This window comes from Plectropomus leopardus, chromosome 1 (genome assembly GCF_008729295.1).
Source record: "Plectropomus leopardus isolate mb chromosome 1, YSFRI_Pleo_2.0, whole genome shotgun sequence".
In the NCBI taxonomy this organism is placed as follows: Eukaryota; Metazoa; Chordata; class Actinopteri; order Perciformes; family Serranidae; genus Plectropomus; species Plectropomus leopardus.
The window spans coordinates 15,087,356-15,111,119 of NC_056463.1; the positions used below are offsets into that span (position 1 = coordinate 15,087,356).

Below are 23,764 nucleotides of genomic sequence, written 5' to 3' on the forward strand. Positions count from 1 at the left end.
TAAAACAAAATGCATCACTTTGTATGAAAACAAATACACTAAACTGTTTCCTTGTGATAGCTCAAACCTTACAAAGTAGCACAATTAGTTTGTTGGTGTACCAAAAGTAATAAGTATACATATTTTTTTTTTAGCAATGCCAGATTTCAAAGGCAAGCTGTCCAAGTTTTATCAAAATAGACATAAATGGTGTGAAAAATCTGAGAGGGGAGAGATGGCTTCCTGCAATACTTACCAGCTGCACATTCCACTACGACCGGCTGAATACGAATAATAAATATATTATGTGTAAGTGCTTAAGTGCTTACATAAAATGTGATGAATAGACTATTGAATATCCAATCTAAGCATTTTAAAGGTAGGCTCCAGGAGACCTCCATTATTTCTGAATTACCTCCAACCACTCTGCAAACATGTTCTTAATTTGAGGAAGTGCCAACCATTCAATCTTTTGAATAACATCCCCCACTAATGTTTTTTTATATGAAGTTTTAAACTGAAAGTATTGGTTTGAAATCTATCAGTTTTAATCAGCTCCTTCATACCTCTCCCCCCTCTGACTTCCTCTCCCCTTTTTTCCCTTTGGGTGAAGAATCTATTATTCATGCTTCTCCTTCACTCGGGGAGTGTCCACTTCAACAAGGTTTGAAGTCAGGAAATTTAACAGAAGTGAAGTGAAAATTGAGATGAGGCAACTCAATCTGGGTACACCATTTCTGGATGAACATTTTATTCTTGGAGAACACGTACCATAGGGATCTATGCAGGGGTCAAATAAGAGTTAACACGGGGCTTCAGTGTGCATGTTCTTTTAAGGTAGGATCAAATACACATGAACTGCAGCTATGGGGCTGGTTAACATGAAAATTGACTGTACTGGAATACTGGAATGAGAGAGAGATTTCCTAAAATGACGTCAAACCGATAACGAAGCATGGAGTCCCCTGAATTTTAACCGAACCTGCAGTGGTCCAGGCACAGAGAGTGGTTGATTTTCACATGTTAAGAAGCAGAATCTAGGATACGGGGAAAATTAATTAGGATAAAATTTCCCCAATATGCTTAAAATTTGCCTTTCCATATAAACAGCAAATCCATATAAAAGTTTAAAGTTTTGTCAAGTCCCAATTGAAGTTTTCAAGACTAAGTAGGTCAGGTCTTTTAGCCATTTGCAAATCATGCTACAGTATAAGACATTCAGGCCTTTTAATGCTGTCAGTTAAAATTTTGTGACATTTGGATGTTGTCTTGGAAATGTTTTTTTTTTTTTTTTTAAATTGCTGAGACCTTTTTGTCCTTTTAAAAGAGCTGTGTTTAGGATTTAGTAGCAGTAAGGATTGCTCATTGCAACCAGCTAATGTGTGTCATTTGTGAGCTCCCTGTTATAATTCCTTCGGTGTTCAATATTCAGGAGATTTTTACTGGCAGCTGAATTACACACAGAGGTCTCTTCCTCCAAAACAAATGGCCCAGGTGATTACCACTAAAAACACTAAATAAAGCAGTTTCATGGTGCAAATTAATATTTTTCTGACACTGTTCGGCTCATTAAAGAGCTAGCACCTGTTAATGTGTGCTCACCTTTTTTCTCTGATAACTTCAGTTCCAGAAATTCAGCAGTTTTTTACTGGGAACTAAACTGTCTGCAGAGGTTTCTTCCTCTACAAAACAAATGTACCCTAAGTTTTAAACTGGAAAAACCACTGAATGTGGCAGTTTCATGTAAAAAAAACAAAACAAAAAGTTGTTTTTCCAATGCTGGTTGGGTTGTTATGGAGGGGCTGCAAACTTCAACGTACAATATGCCGATCTCTGGCCGATGAGCTGCTCCCTATGTAGATACAAACAGTTCATTCTAAGGTAATAAAAACGCATCAAGTCTTATTTTCAGGTGATTATACACTAAAGAAAACCTTCTTATTATGCTATATTCAATTTTTTTGGCAATATGTCCCCCTAAATCCTACAGACAGGACTTTATAATAAAAAAATTACAGTGCCAGGGATGTGTTTAAACAAGGTCTGTCAGGGGAGGTCTCAGGTCTGAGTCAAGTCCCATGGACAAATTTCCTTTGATATAAGTCTGACAGAAGTCCAAGTGCGCAGCTGTGCAGGTCTGTCATTAGTCCTTTTCTGTCAGAAGGATCCGAACCTGGCAAGTCATGTAGACTGTCATTTTTCTTGTTTAATAAATGAAAAATGTATATATTACTACGCTTTCCTGTTGGAAGGGCTGCACAAATGACTTTCCTCTCACAAACACAAATTCAGTATATTTCAGATACTATATATCGGATTCATTTATCCACCGTACATTTTAGGAAAAAGTAGGGGTCAGTACCTCAAATATGAAGAAGATTGTTTTGGGCTGGTCTTGATATATTTCATGTCATGTAGAAAACATATACTGTCATTCTGCTGTTCACATTTTTAATTCATGATTGTAAACCTCTTGAAAAGTTACTGTTTAAGTGCCAGTTGCCATAATTGCTCCCAGTTTTACCGATCAGCTGTTCCAATTTGCATGTCATTTGTGGGAGAGTGATGACTTGATACTTAAAACTGAAAAAGACCCAGTAGTTTTCTTTCAAATCCCATTTCGCTGCATGACTGTCCGGGGCTTTTATTTAGTTTTTATATCTCCCGATCAATTCTATCTTTTCCTCAAAGGATGAATGAATGTCCGGGCCTGAGTAATCTGTCCTGCCTTCAGTCTGTTCAGCCTGTGCTTTGTCTTCTTGGTGCAGCTGTTATGGATGTCTCCTTCCTTGCAGCTGCTGAGGCTCACAGAGGTCTGAGGGAGGAACAACCACACAATATCTCTTTTTGGTGTAGTTCATCAGCATCCACACTGCAGTTAGTCTTCAAGTGCTCTTGATGCTTAGATGCGTTTTCTTTTGCTCATGAATCCCTTTCGATTTAAAACAACTTTGTGAAGGAATGTTAAACTGGGATATGCAGTAAGAAACAAACAAGAATAGGTCAGACAAGCATTCGCCACTTCCTGCTGCTTCTGGCAGTATTTAAATATTATCCAACTGAAATTCAACCATTACAGCTTTATTTAAGTTCTTTCCTAAGACACAGTCAAGTATATACTGTATATTTCAGTAGTTTTCTTGATTCCTCAGAGAAAGACTAGGCTCACTGCCCTTCAGTATCCTAAATTATTCTTGCTTACGCTTTAATGTACTGAACAAAAAATTAAATGTAAAACTTTAGTTTTTGCTTCCATTTTTCACAGGTCTAAGTTTTAACACTTTTTTCATGCATTTAGATATATTTCTCCTAAATATTGGTCACAATTTGTTGTCAGTAACCACTTCTCCTCTTCCAAGCTAATCAATCCTCCCGACAGGTGTGGCACATTAGGTTGCTGATTAAACGGCATCATTACTACACAGGTGTGCCTTGGGCTGGTCACAATAAAAGGCCACTCTAATAATGTGCAATTTAATCGCACAACACAATGCCACAGATGTCCCATGTTTTGAGGGAGCGTGCCAAGATGCTGGATGTGGAGGTCTTGAGCTGGTATGGTTACATGTAATCCACGGTTGTAGGAGGGTAAATGTGCTGCAAAATTAATGTAAACAACATTGGCATGCTCCCTCAATACTTGTAACATTTGTGTCATTATGTTGTGTGATCAAGCTGCACATTTTAGAGCTGCCTTTTATTGAGCCCGTTTAGACCTGGTATTAACATGTGTTTTGGTGGATAAGTGGACAGCTGAGACATATCGCTGTTTACACCTGGGCCTATTAAACATATCCAGCTGACCACTTGTGTTCAGATTTCGTTCCTGCCCAGTGCACATTTATTGCACTTGTGCTAGCTGCTTGTAGCATGCTTGGTGCTCACATGAGCAGTTGTCTGTACAGCTGGAAATATCACTGACAGTACAATTCAGCTCATCTACTTCCACAGAGCAAAGCGAGGGATCGTCACGCAACACTTAGTCCAACTCCACATAAAATGGGTAAGCTGCAGAGCATTAGTGCACTGTCAATAAAACAACCATTGGGTCCTGCACTGATGACATGGTCCTTGTCGGAGATGCATTAGGACAACGGTACTGTTTACACTACAAAAAATATGTGGTCAATGCCACACCACCTCAGCAAGTGGTTTGAATGATCGTATTGGAAATGTGTTTTGGTGGTTGTTAACACAGCTTTAGTGCTTTTCACTTATAGTCAGATCACTTGAGATGTATGTTGATGGCAGGTCTAAACAGGGTCACTGGGACCAGCCTAGGCAGACCTGTGCTGTTATGATGCTGTTTAATCAGCATCTTGATATGCAGCACTTGTCAGGTGGGGGCATTATGTTGGCAAAGGAGAAGTGCTCACAAACACAGATTTTAATATTTTTGATTTTGTTCAACTTTACATACTGGCTTTATACATTGTGGCATAATACACATTTTTAATATATTTTTTCACATGCTTGGCATAATGCACATTTTTAAATATTTTACTTATTAGTGTTAAAATTGTAACAGTGCTCATGTTTTTATATTTCTCAAGCTTTACATACTAGTTTTATTCATAGTGGCATAATACACTTTTTAAAAATATTTTTACATACATACACAAATATTTTTGTCTATTTTACATACTAGTGTTAAACATTGTGGCATAAGGCACAGTTTTTTAAAAAAAATTTGTTTACATACTTATTTTTATTTCTACTGTCTTATAGTTCTGTTTGCTATATATTAGAGAAACTTAAATGTATCAAATTCCCCCCCTCAGGGATCAATAAAGCATTTCTGATTTCTCTGCAAGGTCTCTAAACAAATAAAATTACTTTTACTTTACTTTGGAGTTTCTTTTGCATTTGGAGTCTGTGTTTGACAGACAAACAGCAGATAAAAGGATAAAAATGTCTGTTTATCTTGAAGTTCTTTCAGTTACCCTCTCACTTTCCCTCCCATTAATTTTCCTCTGGCATTGTCTGTCTGTGCTGACATTGATGCCGCTCGATGTCTCCCCAGGCCATAAAACACATGACAGGAAATTTTCTTTCAGTCTGTGCTCAAATAAAAAAACCCTTAAAAAATATGTTCTCTGTTATGTATTGCATTTGGATTATACAGAAACTTGCAATTAAACCAACTTTCTTCCTCTAAAGAGTCACAGGTGGTGGTTTTCTAGTTGCTGCTAGTTTATCATCTGTCTAGCCAGAAGTGGCAAGATAATGACCTGAGCAGTTTTTTTTAGGATTGCATTGCAGGTGTACAGTAGTTGTTCGGCCCAGCTCTGGTCCATTATGAGTTCCCAAGACTGCTAACCTCAGGTTTTCTTGTCGGGCTTGTTCCTTCTTTGCAGTTGTGTGTGCTTGCCCCTGACTTCTACACTTACTCTTGTAAAAAGCTGTAGCCTAATTAACACATGGACAAACAGTTTAACTTGACCTCCATAAGTATTCATGCTTTGCAGACTTTTTTCCCCTCAGAGATTAGTTGTGTGACAATCAATCAAGAGCAGCGATCCTGGTCTCTCACTTCCACTAATGGAATATTGACAAATGATGACATTTGAAATGAGTGATGGATACCCCAAAAGGTACTAAATCTATAGACCCACTTGTAAACTGTCTGGCACATTCAGTGTCAAACGCTTCAAGTCAAACATTTGTCACAAGGGGGAAAATATCCGATTGACAGTGTGATTATTGTGCGTTGAATCCGATTGGATTTCAGCAGTACAAATACTGAATAAACTGTTCTAAGTCAGTGATGTTCTATTTAGTGTACTGTATATGAATATATTATAACATAAAATGAACCCACCAATTAACCCAGAAACATTAAAGCTACAGTATATTGTGCTGCATTTGCTGAAACTGTCACAGTTTCCTGAAAGAAGTACATGGGACAGATCTGTGAAAAAATGATGTCCCTCCTCCTCTTTCTGCTGGTACGCTACTTTACAATGGCACACCGACAACAACCTATCAGAGCTGTGGAGTCTCTAATGCAGCTGTCAGTAATGCCTACAACTGCGGTCAGACTTTCCAACAAGGCAATATTGATTAAATGAATCAAGATTCTGTTACTACATTGCCTATTTCTCCCCTCAAATTACCAGTAACATATTTCAGTGTTGCCTGATATCAGACAGAATTGTCTCACACTATGTTTCCATCTTCAGTCTGACACTGAGTCCACTCCAACTTTTTTTCCGTGGCGGAGGGAGATTCAATTTTCATTTAAATCAGTCACTCATTTTAAGTCCACTTTGGGTCTGCACCATAGACTGTATATAAAGATGGACAACGTGCCCCCACTATCATTAAGTGAGGTTAAAATATCCAAGATGCATGCACTGGATGTCATTGAGAGCCGAAGTCTGCGCAGTGGCGAAATCCTTGTTGGGGGAGTTCCTGCCAAAACACCCGTCCGACCAATAGTGATCAGCTCCATTGAACGCAAGTGGAAAATCACCTTTTTGTAGAATTGAATAACTCTTAAATGAATAACTTATAAAACAATTGCTTGAACAAACATCAGGATGATGAGAACTACCTTCAGTGACAGAAACCATCTTTGGGAAAAATTTATTTGGCGTGTACTTTGAGTTTTTAGTTTGGCCTAGGTCCCATTCACTAACACGGAGGAGGAGGGCTTCATGACCTATACTGTAGTCAGACACCAGGGGGTGATCAAGATTGCAAAGTTACAATTTGGGGAAGCTGTCATGTCATCCACCTTTATATACAGTCTATGGTCTGTACCATTAGCACACCAGCGTATGCCTGCGGTGTGCCAATTAGGTGGAGTCTGCACACCGTTTGACAGTTATTGAAGTCGGTAGATATGCCGCATCTGCAACTAAATTTCAGCAGCAAGAGCAGCATTGACGTTACCATGACCACAAATAGGTCAAGGCAGAGTGACAGGACAGAGAACTGTCGAATGTCATTATGGGCAGTGACGCTTACGATATGATTTATTGTAAGCTTTAAATTTATCCATTTTTTAAAAAATTTGATTTAAATAAAGGTCAAATAAAATGAAAAATGAAATAAAATTAAGGCTTACATTAGTTCATACTGTGAGCATCACTGTCCATGCAGGCAATTATTTGTCAGCAAGGAAAGCTACCACAGATTTTGCCCTGTAGGCCAGATTTGATATTTGTTTTGTCAGCTGAGTGTCATGCGGTTGCTGCTGCTGAATCACAGATGTGACACTCCATTTAAAACAGCTTTCCGGTCCCTCTCTGTTATGTGGTTAACCAACGAACACTGAGAAACCTCTGTTTCTTATCACAATGCCAGACCAGAATCAGTCAACTCAAACTCAGTGGAATGTGTAGATTCAAAGGTCTGGACCCAGCCAAATTTTAGTGTCCTGATAAGCTGTAAAATGAGAAATACCAAGTAACGCCCACTGACCGTGCCAACTTTCTAATTTTACAGCCAAACAGTACACTAAAATATGTTTCTGAACACATTATAGGGGAGAAATAGGCAATGCAGTAACAGAATCTTGCTTTAAATTTGATCAGTGATGCCCAGCTTGACAGTTTGAAAGTAGTTCACAAGCAGTGATTGAAAGTTAGTTTTCATTCGTGATAAATAATCTTTACTTACATGCTATTTTATGTACTCAAGCACCTTATTTAAGATCAGTGTACAAAGAAAAAGCCCAGTGCAAATCAGTTTACTTTTACTGTGAATTGAAAAGTGGTTGGCGGGTCATTTGGCGCCCTATCACAGGCCAGCTTTGCTTATAAGAATTGCAACAATGCAACAGAGTAGGCAGAGGAATATGATTTTTTTTCACATATTATCTCTTACTTAATGTGAGCACAGGGACAGATTCAGCACAAAGTTATCTAACTTTATCCGTCTGCTGCTTGGTATTGAGCAGCTAGAGTACAGTGGGTTTTGAGAGGGTTTTTTTGTTGAAAACAGCTGCTTACTGCTGGAAGTAAAGTTAATGAGAGCAGTAAGACTGAACAACACACTACAAACTGAGTGGAGCTTTAAAGCAGACATACTGCTAAGTGGCCTTCAGTGTGACTGACATACAGCATATAGCTACTTAAATAACTATTTTTGTGATCTCTTTTCATCACTGTGTGCACCACTAAAATAGTAATAAACATGGAAAATAAACACAGAGTTACAGAGCTGGATGCTACCAGACTGAAACATGGCATTCAGAGCTCACACCAGATTAGCCTGCTTAGCTTTAGTGTCCTCTGGCATTCAGGACCATCCAGCGCTCTGTATCTCTTCCTCATGCTATATACTGTTCTACAGTTCCAACCTCTATTTCCTCCTCCTCCCCCTCCCTTTATAGTCAATGACTGGGGTTTTAATGATTACATCTGGCGGTGCCACAAATTAATTCCTGCCTCTCTGGCAAAAAGCTGTTCCCCACCTGATTATGCAAAGCAGGCCTACATTCTCTCCCTTTGAAGTGGAGGAAAAGCTGCTTAGAGATTCTCCCCTTGAGGAAACACTGCAATATGGGGAACATCAACAAACCAGAGTTCACACAAAGGTCAGCAACATGGTTAACCCCAATGAAGCCCCACTTCATCTCCACATCTCGCCACTTTTAAGTCGTGTTGATGTCGCGGTGGTGGGGTAATGATGCACTCGTATCAGAGACCAGAGATACTTTTCAAAGACACTCAGAAGTGGAGCAAAAGTAGGACAACCAATAAAAATAGCCATATAAATGCACCCAATAATGCTTGTGTCTATGGCCACACAAAGTGAAACCGGTGCAAGGCTCTTGTAGCTTTCCTATTTGAGCAATCACATCCGTGACAGTGTCTCATAGGTGCGCCCAGAACCACCAGCCTTATATATTTGGGAGGAAGAAATAAGGGTTTTCACACATAACTGCCTCGGCAACAGCATACTTTGTCAGTCTGTTATGTTCAAAATGGTAAAAAAAATATATGAATTCTTCTTGCGTTATTGTCTACAGTTACTTTGAAAACACCCTTCAGTTTCTGGTCTGAGCAATCATGGCCTGATGAAAAGCTACAACACTGCAATAAAATAGTCTACTTTTCACTCAAGCATGACACAAGAACAGTCCACCCAGGTAATGAGCCACTATAGGAGATGAAACGGCCGTCTCAATCACACTGAGGGGAGGCGATGATGATGACAGATGGAAGATTACCGCCGGTGAGACTTGAAGCATGTGTTAATTCAGAGCAGGACAATGCATGGAGGGAATAGCAGGGACGGAGAAAGGGAAACTGTGCGTTAATTATATCATTACTGCTCTTCCTGGTTATTAAAATAATCGCTCAGACGGGAAACTTTTAGCCTTCTATCTAGTATGTCAAGACTGAAGACATTTATGATAGTGTTATGGCACTAATATATTTAAAAAACAAACATAGGCCAATAAACATATCATTCATAAGTGTTCAGATAGAAACTTTTGTAAGATTTAGTGATGACTCAAGTCAAGAGGTAATCAAAATTTAATGAACCAGATTCTCTGACTCAAGCATGGAAGATAGAGATTCTGACTGTGAGCTTGCAGTGCTAAGACTTGTAATGTCATCTCACGTTTTCTAACCACCACTCAAAGAGTATATAGAAACTAAAATTACACAAACTCATAATCAGTCTCTCCCTTTGCAGCACTTTGCCTTTGGTTTCATTTCCTCTTAATGTTTGTTGTATGCACCAAACAGCGTGGCAAATTTCCTCTAAGTGAATACCAACCTGGCAATAATCCTTAGTCTCATTCTGATTCCTAATAGAATACAACAATGAATGAATTTTTAATATTACAATCTCACATCGTAGAACATTGCAGTCTTGAAGTATTATCAATTTTATTATACAACTAGGACAAACAATAGTTAATGTTAAGCACTTGTTCAGTCAATATTGTCTCATTGCACATCAGCAGTATCAGCAGTTTCCATAATTGTCAGAAACAATGAATAATAATGATAAAAAAATACATAAAAAGGAGTTGGGTTGTAGAAGCTAAGAGAAAACAATTGAACCTGTAATTGCTGGTTCTTCTTTTGGTCACTTGGGGGCATTAAAAAAAAAGTTGTGAGCACCACATTGACATATCATCTGTGCTTGCATGTTGAAACCTTGACGATGTTTACATGCACGGTAATATTCCACTATTATTCCCAATATATATATATATATATAAATATATAAATATATATCCTTTATTTACCCAGGTAAAAGACTCATTGAGATTAAAAATCTCTTTTCCAAGAGTGACCTAGCCAAGAGGGCAGAATATGACAATATTCTGAATTTGATATGGGTCATGTAAACATTAGTCCTGTTTGGTTATTCCAAATTAGGCCTTGTTGCAAATGTAGCATTTTCTGAATAGGACATAGGATATGCCAGTATTATTTGGGCTTTAGCAGCATTCTTTGTACATGTATACAGTGCATCTGAAATATGTGTCTCAATTGCAGTTTTTATGGCAGTTTGCGACACCTGACCTCTTGCTTGTACACAATCAACTCTGTACATTGTCATGGATACATTGCACACAACCCAGCTGTTTTCGAGGCTGTGGGGTAGAGATGCATGAACAAAGAAAATCCCACATTTCTGGTCTGAAGGAGAAACAAACCCACTTTTAAACATTATCAAAGACTTGGACATCAACAGCTTTTCGGCAGGCGCAAATATTGTCACATTGACCTTTGAAAGAGGGTGGTTGAAACTGAAAAAAATGAAAGAGAGAATGTGTTTGCATGGTTTAAACTGTTTAAAAAACCTTGGCACAAGTGATAATCACTGCACTTTTTCATATTTTGACGTGATAAAAAAAGATGTTAGAACACGATAATCACAGGAAATACAGCTTTATGTAAAAAGGAACATTAGTGGAATAATTTCATTAGTCATGTAAACAGCTTAGTTGGAGTTGTCTTTTTCAGAATAAGGGCAAAAACTAGAGTATTTTGGGCATGTAAACAGTCATTCACATGTTAACATCCACCTGTTTATACAACTGCTGTTAATTTTCTCCTCTTTAGATGCCACAGGCTGGCACTGTGTAGAGTTTTCAGTGTGCTAAAATTTAATTAGTACATTTGTCAGTTTGTTTTACAAGCATTTGCATCTTTAAAAAACATGCAAATGACAAAAGTCTTACAAAAGAAACGTATTTGCTTAGCCACTTGTTTCCACATATATTTTCTGCTTAGATGGATCCACACTACTGCCTTCTTCTAATCCGAGACAAAAACATGGGTCCCCAGGTCTTGCCAGGCTGAGGGACCACTAAAATGCCGAGTCTGTGGCGATAAGAGGACGAAGTGCTGTTCTGTGGCTGCAGGGCTGGCTTGTGAGGTGTGTGTCCATGACCAGGGTTAGCAGGATGAAACGTAAAGTATTTTGATAAAGGAATGGCAATCTCCTCCCATAGGTCTTCAGGTACACCCTCAGGACAGTCCTTCAGCACTGTCTTAACCACGGCACAGTTCTCAGAGCTGGACAGAGTGCAGGTTGAATAGACCACAACGCCCCCTGGACGCACCGCTGACAGTGCAGACCTGTAAAGAGTAGACAAATGTTGACAAGGGACTTTATAGGAGAACTTCACTAACTTTACACATCAAGGTCTGTTTACAGGTCTTGAGGAGTTCAACTTGATGTGTGAAAAAAATTGTATAAAGCCTTTTGTGGCCTCAGAGACAGCTGTGGGAAGTCTGGTAAATTGCCTCAAATGATGTCACTTAAGTCAGTGTCTGTTGGGGATGAAGGCTGCAAGTTTGAAGTGATCTCACCAGATCTCTTTGGCCCTCTCCTCATCTCTGCTGAGAATAGCAGCTTAAGGTTACATTATCTGCTGCTGGCAAAACAAATAACATATCTCTGACCAAACTGTTAAGTTGCATTGTGGGTAAAGTATGCGCCAGTTTAAAAGAATGTGTGGAGAAAAAAAAGATATGTTTCGTTCTGTACTCTTGACTCTGACATTAAAGTGACAGTTTACCCTAAAATCGAAATTGCATATTTTTCTTCTTACCTGTCATGCTATTTATCAATTTAGATTGTTTTGGTGTTAGCTGTCCAGTGTTGGAGATGTTGGCTTGTGCTCGTGACAGCGTGCGATGTAAACATTAGTAGCATCCTCCCAGACTGAGCTGTAATGTTAGCTAACTCAGTGATGCTAGGTGAGCTAGCAGTAGATGCACACCTACTTCTGCGTGGTGATGCAGTTGGCTGGTATAGTTCGATAGAAAATAGTTCCTGCATGAAACTGCTCACAACAAGGTCTGTGACTTCTAGTTACATTATTCATTATTAAGGCATCTTTGGTTGATATCTCCAAAATATGCATTTTTGATTATTGGGTTAACTGTCCCTTTAAGTTGTAAACTAGCTGTCACCCCGACTACACTATATGTTGGTTGAGTTTCTCTCCCTTAACACAGTAAATCCTTTTACTATCTTTTGACACATACTGGCCACATAGATACAGCTTCCATGGAACTCTACATTTTGTGTTTTTTTTTTACTTTGACATTTAAATGGTTAAGAGCTGAACTGACAAATGGTGCAAATTGCATCATTAAATCATTTTCTATATCGTGTATACATGATTCTGTATGTAACTGCAACACAGGTAATTGTTTCATAACCAGTTTGGGCAACGTGTAGTTACATGTAGGAGGATAGCAGACATTTCTATGTTGGGAATTGGACTTACCGAAGCAGTTGAGCCTGGAGCGCAGGCAGCCTGGCTCTTTCCCGCAGTCTCTGTACCCCCTGCTGGCTGCTGCCAGAATACAACCAGCTCCTGTCATTAGAACATGGAGCATCAACTAAAACCTGCAATGGAGAGCGAGAGATGGGAGTAGTTCAGAGTCTGAGTCAGAGAGTTCAAGAGTGTAATGGCATTGAGACAGAAAGGGTCAAAGAAAAAAAGCAAAAGCGAAGGAGTAGGAAAATGTAAATAGTTAATGAAGGAAAAGGCAGACGAAAAGGCAAATGTTGGAGGTCTGTACATTAATCAAAGTATGTGCTATAGTGTACACCTCAGCTGAGAATCTTCTACCGAATCTGTCCTCTATAACACATCTTAAATCTATGCAGCCTGTTTGTGCAACTCTAATGCCTTTCAGTCTTTGTTCACATTGGGTCCTAAGGGCCGTCCATACCAAGAGCAATAACTGACAATAACAATATGAGCGTCCACACTGAGGAACAATATAAACAGTGTCACACGTCAACGTATATTAGAGCTATTTACAGCTACACAAAATAAGTTCAGCCTTGCATTACATCAATGTAGTTTAATTTATTACACACAACACATTTCCAGGATTTTTCCAGAACTTTCAATATTTTTTTACAAACTCAATGACTTTTCCAGGCTTGGAAATGTGATTGTGAAATTCTGTGACTTTTCTTGTTTTGTTTTCTTAATGTCCTTGGGAACCCTGTTAAGTTGTGGGACAGCCTCTGCCATCTACATAAGTGAGAACCATACACCAAACTGTATTTATAGGTGTTGTTATGGTTTACAGCCCTTTACTCTGTAACTTTTCATTATGAGCTTTCCTTTTTTCAATATTCTGGTCCATTATCAGTCACTTTGGGTCTTTTGAAACCTCCCAGCCATTTGTCTGCCTATCCTTGGCTCCAGTTTTGAATTAGCAGTTTTCTTCTTGTCCGCTGGGCTTATTAGCTTCTGTTGAAAAGCTTGCTGTTCTCATTCAATTCCAACTATGGCCTTGAAAGCCCTCAATTTGTTGGACACTGAAGTGAAATTCAGTCACATGCTGCTGTAAACATGAACTTGTCACCTTGTCATATGTTCCTGCTTCACTTTGCCCAAAAGACCGTCCGTCTTGTGCAGACACAATCACACTGCTGATTAGTGAGCGGGGCAGAAAAGACTCCAGGGTTTTTGCCAGCCAGTCCCGTCTGTGAGGGTCTGGTTCATTACAGCAGAGAAGTGCTGGAACATAACACAGGGCAGCATTACTTATTACTAGTATTCAATGCAAATAGACTATTCAGAGCAGAAACAAATATTCTTTAGATTCAACTGCAGTAACTTTAATGCAAAGCACACTATGAATATTTAAAGGGATAGGTCTGAGTTTTCTAAGTGGGGTTAGGAAGTTGTTATATTATTCTCTTCAAAGCCAACAGACTCTGCTGACAAAAAGTCATTTTACCTCACTGGAAATGACAGTTGCTGGTCTACCACTGTCTCTACCAGTGATTTACTTGTGTTATTGTGGGACTTTGGTGAAACCAAACAAATCCTCTAAAACACCAAAGTAACAAAATAACATTAACTAACTGATTGAGTCAGTTGTAGACCAGTAGCTCCAGCATTAAGCGTTAAGTAAAATTATTATTTTTGTCAATGGAGTCTGGTGGCTTTGAAGAGAGCAAAGATAAGTTCTGCTTCCAGTTCAGTTTATCATCAGGAAGGTAAAGCAGTGACTTTAAACTGATTTCTTTAAGTGGGTCTTTTTAGGAGGCTAAAATCCATTTTGCTCCCTTGCTTAGCTTTCATGGTGGTACTCCTGCCTGCTGCTTCAAATTGGGCTGTGCTGACCATCATCTACTCTAAGTAGTACATTGTCCTTGGGTAAGTACCTCAAACAACTCCACCTTTAAAAAAATCTGAACTCTCCCTTTAAGAAGAAAGCTGTTGCTGTCAGCATCCCATAACCACAGTTATGATTTAGTGTCATTTACATCTAATTAAGTATAATCATTTATATGTATTACCTATGTAAGTCTGTAAATAAAAGGATTATACATAGCAAATAACAATAATTAACATTTAACATAAGAAAGTTATAACTATACACTCTAAGCAGTGAATAAGTTATGTTAGCCTTCTTTTATCAAATATTGCCTTGTTTTAAAAACTACACTAATATACTCAATCTTATGTCTCTTTGCATGATAACAAGAAAGCAAATAAAAGTTTGCAAAGTCAATAAATAATAATAATTGTTTTTACCTGGGGTGGCACACTGCATTATGGCTAAAGCTTTGCCCCCGGGGGCAGAGCAGAGATCCAAAACCTTCTCTCCATCTTTGACTTGCAAAGCCAGCACTGGAAGCAGCGAGGCAGCATTCAGGAGGTAGTAGTGTTTCAGCTGGCCAGGCCTGTGAGCCTGAGAGGGAAACCGCAGAAGATATGGATGGATGTAACACTGTAATGTCGTACCGGACAAACTGAGTGACGGCTCTGGTTGAGGGTCTTGACTGAGCACATGAGAGGTGCTGTCAGGTTGGAGGTGGGAGTCATTAGGATGGCACTTGGAGATGTTGTCAGAAAGCAACAGAGAGTCTTCTGCTTTGTGTTTTGAATCTGATGTTGTCGAGGAGCCATTAGGAAGCAATGCAGAGTCATCTGTTTGTGGCAGCAATGTGGAAAATCCCTGTGATTGAAGAATCTGTGTGATGCCTGTCACAGTGCTGAAGCGGTTGAGCATAACTCCATACTGCCAAGAGTGAGGGTCCAGAAGCACTGCTCTGTGGGAGGAAAGCAGGAAGGGTATAAATGCTGCACATTTGTACATTTCAATTATCATTTCAGAGAAAATTTACCTTGCAGGTTCCCATAAGTCTCCAAGTTCCTGGCTGTACTGCTGGTCAAAGCAATCCAGCACTGGCTGACATGGCAATCTTTCTTTTTTGGGCCTTTTTGTTACCTGTTACAGGCAGACAGTTTAGAAAATGTAATCTAGAGATAAACCTTAAAGAGGCAGGAAATTTGGCAGCATCCTTAAAGTAAACTCTGATAGCACTGAAGTTAGTTTTAAAGCTGTAAGTCCTAACCAGGTACAAATGATTGAAAACCATAATATCAAGAGTAAACATCAAGAAACCAAAATCCACTAATTAATTCCTGCTGAAACAATCAAAATTGGTCTCTACATTTACCTCTCATCCCAAAAGTTAACTGACCAAATTCCCTTTAAATTCTTGAGCTCAAGCTGGAAAGAAAAACTGCCGTCATTAGTCTTGTGCACTTGCTACCCCTGGTGGATATTATGCGTAAAATCTGTCCCGTTAGAAATGACTACAGGTATATTTGAGTTTAAATATCTAAATGAACATAAGATTTCATGAAATCATATGAGATTAAGAAACTTTCTGAAACTGGGACAAAAGAAAGGCAGTTGGCCATAGTTTTCATGTAACACAGCATTCCCCTGTTTTGTTGTTCCATCTATGGTTGTTAATATCAGCGATAGTAAATACAAGTAAAAGTTTCAGGCCTGATCTGCTGTATGTTTTTTTTTTAAATTGGGAACACATGTCCACATTTTAGCTTCTTGATGGCTGACAGTTTGTTGCAGCAGCAGCTCGATGTTTCCATGGTGAAAAATAACGAGAGCTCTGATACTTCACTTATCAGTACAACAATTGAGATAATTAACTTACTCGCTTTCCTCATAAATGATCACTATACTAGTTGATATGAGGGTTATTACTTTTGTTTTTAATCATTTGGTAAAATTACCCTTTTACATAATAACAAGCTCATATTGTAACTGAACAAATTGGTCTATTTGTGATTCTGTGTTTTGGCTATGTTATGCTAATAATGTTATGATATAAAATGGATCAGATGTTTGATAAAAACCAGAGCTCTTTAAGAGAACCTCTTCTAGTGCACTAATAAAAACTAGGGGCAAGGTTACCACAAGCAGCAGGTGTCAATTTACACAACGTGACACACCCCCTCTTCGCAAACAAGTTAAAGTTAAATGATTTATATTTTTAAAAAATGGATTTGGAGTCCTTCTTTGTCTGTATTATTATCCAAATATTTCTTTGTCAGTTCAGTAAATACATTCTGACTCAACAAAACTTGGGAGCATATCTACGTGCCCAGGGTCCTATGTTCGCCAGTTCAATATCCTTCTTATATGACACTATGACAATTATTTCAATTACAATTAAGTTCCCAGCAACACTTTTGCCCTTGGTCAAATGTTTCCCAGGTTGAGTCCTTGTTTATTTTGAAACTCGTTTCTTCTTCTTCTTTATGTATTTAATTATCTAAATAAATATCTATGTATCTATTTATTACTAATTTTCAGGTAATTTCTTTGTACTGTTGTTGTAAAAATTGTATACATATTTATTCATTTAAATTTTTGCTTATATTTGGGGAATGTCCCCTTTAGTTGCTCATTGTCTTTTTCTAGAGTTTTGTAAGAAATTAAGACAAAATGCTCAGCATTCAATGGATTCATTACCCGAGTTCCCCATACTACCCCGTCTAGTGGGCAAATAAAAGAGCAGTTTCTCCCCCTGACGAGCTAATGAGTGCAAACTTTAATGAACTAACGTTACTGTGTTTTAAGATAATATTCAAGCCACACAATTGTTACTAAACCTGAGCTGCGAAAGTAAAAACCGGATGTTGAAACGTAAACGTTGAACGTGCAAGATGTAATTTGGCTGTAACAAAGCTGATAATACAGAAAATTACATGGTTTAAAAACAACAAGTGGAGACAATTTAACGACAAGCAATACTCCCACAAAAGTACCTCCTCGTGTTTGTTTACCTGTTTTTTGGGTGTTTCTTTTTGCTCGCGCAGTTGTAAAACATCGGGACCCGAGTGACAGTTAACCGACGGCAGCGTCCGCAGAGCTGTCAGCGCCGGGGTCTCACTTTTTAAGCAAACTCGCCTCCTCGCAATGTAAAAGCGAAGTAATGACAAGATATATTTAGACATTCGTTTGTGTAATTTTACAGACTAATAAGCCGAATATAATTTTTATAACTGGTTGGGTATTTTTCATCAACCTCAGGCACACGTACGTTACTCAAATCCGCCCTCCGCCAACTCTGACTCTCTGTCTTTAGTTCCACCTCACAACCGCTGATTGTTTTTCAGCAGCCTGTTTTTTTTAAAGTTGTAGCGTCTTGCAATATTATTTTGGAGGTTACTGGTGAGTGTAAAAAAACAACCAGACCAAACAACAGACTTTTGGAAATGCTTACAAAATTATTTAGAAAAAAGACATTTCTGTATTCACGAAAATAGCATTTAGAAATACAGCCTGCGGTGACAGAAATTAGTGCCAAGGTCAAAGCTAATTTAGCTAACGTTTGCTAGATTTAACAGTCATGTCAACTACATTTTCGACGACAATTTTGGTTCTGCTTGAGCTTTAAATAGTAGAAAGTAATCCTGTTATTAATGATAAAGTATGTTACCAATTAACAGTGGTGGAAAATTATTGAGTACATTTAGCAAAGTGCCGTACTTAATTATAATGTCGAGGTACTTTTACTTGATTTTTTCTATTATCCTACTCCACTATATCTCAGAGGAAAATATTGCACTTTTTACTTCACTACATTTATTTCATAACTTTAATTATTATTCATACAAAATATAAAGCAGATAATAAATTATGATGTGTAATTACAGGTAAAAGTACTCAGTAGTATATAAAGTAATTACAGTTAGTTCCACCTTTAAAAGCTGCAACATTAAAGTAATGACTGTATTCATTCATAACAATTAAAGAAATAACCACAATTCAATAATATATTATTCTATGAATGGCTAAATTCTGCATTGTGATTACTTTTAAAGTACATTTTGAATGCCGTACTTTACTTGTAACAGTGTTTCTACACTTTGGTATTGTTACTTTTGCTTAAGTAGAATAATTGAGTACGTTGTCCATCACAACCGAATAATGTATACATTATTTTCGTGATTAATGGTTAAGTCTACAGAACATTAGAAAACCGCAAGAAAAGCCCGTTATAATGTCCTGGTGACTAAATTGACTTTATCAGATGTCTTGCTTTGTCCAACCATCGTTTCCAAATCCAACAAAATTAACTCTAATGTTAGGGACTCTTGATTATTTATAAGAGGGGTGGTGCAAAATGGGGGAAGCACTTCAAATTATTTTTTTAGCACTGGTGAGGCAGTTTTGCTGCTTGATTTGGCTTATAAGGACATTCAACTTTAAATGGTCTTATTTTGTATTTATTTTAAAAATCATCAGAACCCCAAATCTCACAAGTGAGTTGGAAAGCATTTTCTTCAAAAAAAAACAAAAAAAAAAAAAAAACAACAGCATTTATTGTAGCCAGAAAGTGTGAAATATGGTTACCTATGGTGGAGGGAGGTCACAGAGTTTCCTCCGTTCACTCAGAGATGGTCGAGGAAAAGTAATTGTAGCTCAGAGGAGGGTCTTCTTGATATAAAAGAACCTGAAGTTGCACCCCAGCCGCCCCTCTACTCTGCTGAATAAACTACAGTCCCTTACTATAATGTAAAGATGAGGGAAGCAGCAGATAATCAGTATGAAAACTCAGAAATGCCACATTTTTGGTATTTTTGCTGGCGTTAAAAAAAAAAAAGACTTAAAGGATTGATTGATTAAATGACTGATTGGTGGAGCTCTAATAGAGACAGACCACAGGTGATTTAAAAACTTGAGCTATGTTGTGAATTAATTGGGACTTTTAAGTTAAAAGTTTTCCGTGAAGCTACATCACAGCCATTTCTTCACATTTTGTGCAGCTGTTGGCTAACCATCCACCTTACCATTATTTTAGAAGAAACAGAGTGCAACTGATACTTTAAATGTAAATCAGCATACAAAAATAACCCCGATACCATTTATAAATGCACAAACACACATTATGAATTAAACATTTTACTTCTGTTATTGGTTTTTATGTTTAACAAAAACAGTGGATTAAATGTACAATATAACAGCAAAACCTTCAGTCATAAGATGATTTGGGTTTGCCAGAGTTTCTTACATCAGTGGGTTTACAATCTTTGAAGAAGCACCAGTGAACAAGAATGGGCAGAACGATAAGCTGACATCATCGTACCATTCAAGGGCATCTCAGACTGCTAAATCTTGTTAACTTTATGATGTGTCCCTTTACAGCGCCTGGTTTACATGGCAAACAGAATCAGGAATGCAACCATCAGACAGAAGAGACCCATAGCTTCAGACAGAGCGAAGCCCAGGATGGCGTAAGAGAAGAGCTGCTGCTTCAGAGAGGGGTTCCTGTTGAGGAAGAGAGAGGCAACTGAGACAAACTGGAGGTACAAAGTGTTAAAAGTACAAGTATCGTGACATTTCAGTAAGCAGACAATCGCAGTGTTTCCCAAGACAGTTTTAACATGTGATAAAATAAGTCTATCAATAACTGGAAGGCTTTGAGGCAACACAAACCCATGACGATATTAGATAATTCCCTTAATAATTCACTCAAAGATGCCATTCTTTTCACCTAAAATGCTAATTAAATTGACTTTAGACTATTGAAACTAGTATATGAGTTTCACAGTTATTGCCTTTACCATTAAAAAACAACCATATAAAGTCAGAGATTTTAAGATGTGAGGAACCACTTAGAGCTAATTAATACTTCTTAGGCCTTATCTGTCTGACTAACTGAATGGATTTTTTTTTTTGCTGGCACATGAAACATTACCCCCTTAGTGAAGATGTCCCAAAATGACTGATGATGCGTTAAATTTACCTTGCATATCCGATAATAAGGCTACCGAACACTGTTCCGATTCCAGCTCCAGATCCAGCCACTCCCACAGTGGCGGCTCCAGCTCCAATGAACTTTGCAGCAGTGTCGACGTCACGGCTCACAGCACTAGTCTGGAACGCCCGCACCGCCACCTGCTGCTGGGAGGCTACAAAGCTCTGTGGCGCCAGGAGGGAAGCAGTCTGAAACACAAAATAATAACTGAGGTTAGTAAAAAAAAAAAAACAAGACAGAAGATAAGACAATCCTTTATTAGTCCCACAGTGGGGAAATTTGCATTTGTTACAGCAGCAAGGTGTGTACTAGATATGCAAGCAAAAATAACAATATAAATAGTAAAAAACAAGGTGCAACCTCACCTGTTTAATATTTAATAATAAAATAATAATTTTATTTACATCAATTACAAATGGAATATATTTGCACTTTGTGAAAAATTGCGGCACTTGTGGCACTAACATGTTTCTGCCACATGTAGTAAGATTTGATAAGATCCCCCAATAGTTATGTGGTGTAAAATATCCTATTTTCTATATTTCTGGAAGATAATGGTCCACTGCATTTACCATTTCAATTTAAAGTCAATAAATTGCCCACCGTAACTTTTCTTTTAAATTCTTTATTATTATGATGGGCTTTTTTGTTTGGTTTTTTTTTACAAACTTTGACATTAAAGCTGCAGTCAGTGGTGTTTTACAGGCTCCTGTTTGCACAAAATAACCATGAAATATCCGCAGAAATGGTTTTGCGGTTCAATGTCTGTCACTTTTGTGAGTTCACTAGTTGCTGAGGTTTTACCCTCAAACATGCAGGTCGAATCCATTCTGTGCATTTATCTGGAATACTAACATTGCTTTGAAGTTCATGCTACAGCCTAACTTTGAGCCCTAAATTAGTCTCTACTGTGTACTTGATTAAGGTTCTCCAAAAAACAAGTGATCATAAGTGCATTTTCTGTAAGGTAAAGGAATTTGTATTGTATTTGTTACAGTAGTTGCAACCTATGTGTGGCTAATGTTAGCCACAAAGGCTAGCTAGCTGAAGTTTATCATTGATGCAGATGCTAGAATCGCTTTTGCTCATAACAAAACATGCAGTAGTACTCATCAATACGAATCTGGGCATGCTACACTTAGCTTGTAATCCCATCACCTCACCAGTCTGTTGTTGTACTTGCTAGAAGCTTGAAAATCTGCCTGTGTTTTTTATTTTGTAACTTTGTTTGGCAGCTTCAGTAAACAGTGTTAAAATATGCAGCCTTTGGACTTGCATCATATTAGCTTTAGGTAAATGGGTAAGTTCAAAAATAAATGTCTCAATCAAATCCCAATTTAAATACTTAAAACGACTTAAAAATATGTTGAAAGTTTCAGAAATACTTAACATTGTAATGTTAAATTACCTTTCTTTAATATGTGCAGTGGTTTTTATTTGTCGAAGTCACTCTTCGTATGTGAAAAACAAGGTAATGGGAGATGAATGGAGCTGTGATAGCTTCAGAGTGCCCCTCTGATAAACACTCAAAGTCAATAATAAATATATATATAATTCCCAGTTGAATTAGCCACCTACCTCTGCTTTCCTGGCATCCGAGACTACTGCTGCTGAGAGCGGTCTGTACAGTGCCCGAGATCCAGCACGGACCTGTATCAAAAAAAAGAAAAGAAAAGAAAAAGATTTGGTTTGATTTGGTTGATTTTTGAAACATTTAGTTCAGACATTCATGCTCTGATAAGATGCTCTTCCAGTATGTTATATTTACACCTTAAGTCAGTAAATACTGATAATATTTTAGAAACTAATCATATGTTTTGCATGGAAAATCTTAATATTTAAGTAATTTTAGCTCCTAAATAAAAGTAGAAGTATGACTGCAATATTTCCCTCTGAAATATAGTAAAGTGAAATATAAAGTGGCAGAGGTGAGACCAAGTCATTGTTTGCAAGTTACAAGTATTTCAATTTTCAATTTCAAATCCAAAAAAAGTCATAATTTTTTGGCTCGAGTCAACTGGCTGGGAACGATAGCATTAACGTTAAATTAATTAAATTGTGGCATACAAATTAAATTGTGGCATACTTTTTTATATCTTTGGGAAGTTATGGCATATTTTTTAAGTCCTAATACTTAAGTTCAAATGAAGTCTTGAGTAACTGATGTTAAAGGACAAATCAAGTTGCAAATCTTTTTTTTTTTTTTTTAATTTTGTCAGGTCCAGTCATGCAAAGTCATGACTGGACCTGTCCACAATTCTGTGAAGTATCATTAAAAAAACCCCCACAAAAAACCTCAAGTAAAGTACTCAAAATTGTACATAAATAAAGTTCTTGAGTAAATGTATGTTGGCGCTTTTCACCACTCTGGTAAATAGCTAAATTCCAGCATAGATAAGACCTGCAGTGAGCAATTATAATGTTGCATTGGATTATTGAATTAAACCAACTCCTTTTTTCAACTTAAATATGGTTGCTTCTCAATAAACTGCATTATATTCTTCAAATGTAGATGATAAGGATTCATATTTGCTTTAGACTATGAATAAACTGTTTTACAAGGGAATGCAGTGGATAGACAGAGCTTTGCCACCATAATGTTAAAACAAGGACGTCCTTGCAGGTGTGAACACTAGCTGACTTTAGCAGAGGGTCAAACACTGCTACATAGCTGTGTGCTAATGTTAGCAGGCTACAGTATTACATCTGCTGCTTTCTGTGCTCTCAAAAACAGACTGCCACCGGCAGGATACATGTAGCTGTTATCTCCATTCATTGACTCACCAGAGAGGGTGTGGAGACGAACTTAGCACAGGCATACATCACGATGGGACGTAGTGGACAGGTCAACCAAAGGAGCTGGTGCTGATTCTGTATCTGCTGTCTGCAGAAAGCAATGCATGAAAAACAACTCTTAGCAAATTCAATCCGCTGTGTCTGAGACGAGTCTGCTGCACATAAAAGTACAAAGTGTGCAAAGTTACGTGGACACACACAAGTAAGGTCAAGATTAGCTACAAATCCAACAATGTCGCTGAAAACACGTTTGTTGTAAAATCATAAGAGCTGAGCAGCGCTGCGATTATCATAGCTACAAATATACCGAGTTACACCAAAATGTCACAGATATATATTTAATTCACACACAGTTTGTGACAGAGGAGGTTAGCTCTTACCGGTTTGTAGTAGAGGTCGAAGACACGAGAAACACGCGCATGCGCAGTGTGGTGTTATAGGGTTG

The 23,764-nt window shown here is 37.9% G+C and overlaps 2 protein-coding genes across 2 annotated transcripts; both read right to left on the minus strand.

Moving 5' to 3' along the window:
- Nucleotides 1-9,821: 9,821 nt before the first annotated feature.
- Nucleotides 9,822-17,801, minus strand: nsun3 (NOP2/Sun RNA methyltransferase 3). Its single transcript, XM_042487405.1, has 6 exons — nt 17,546-17,801; nt 15,571-15,674; nt 14,978-15,495; nt 13,797-13,951; nt 12,698-12,819; nt 9,822-11,537 (listed from the first exon to the last, which is right to left on the minus strand). The coding sequence occupies exons 1-6, from the start codon at nt 17,714-17,716 to the stop codon at nt 11,201-11,203; spliced, it is 1,407 nt and encodes a 468-aa protein (XP_042343339.1). The 5' UTR covers nt 17,717-17,801; the 3' UTR covers nt 9,822-11,200.
- A 1,850-nt stretch (nt 17,802-19,651) lies between these two features.
- LOC121942625 (ATP synthase F(0) complex subunit C2, mitochondrial-like) lies at nt 19,652-23,764 on the minus strand. The gene is made up of 5 exons (XM_042485889.1): nt 23,700-23,764; nt 23,308-23,407; nt 22,102-22,173; nt 20,512-20,711; nt 19,652-20,033 (listed from the first exon to the last, which is right to left on the minus strand). Exons 1-5 carry the CDS (start codon nt 23,738-23,740, stop codon nt 19,919-19,921), a joined length of 528 nt encoding a protein of 175 aa, XP_042341823.1. The 5' UTR covers nt 23,741-23,764; the 3' UTR covers nt 19,652-19,918.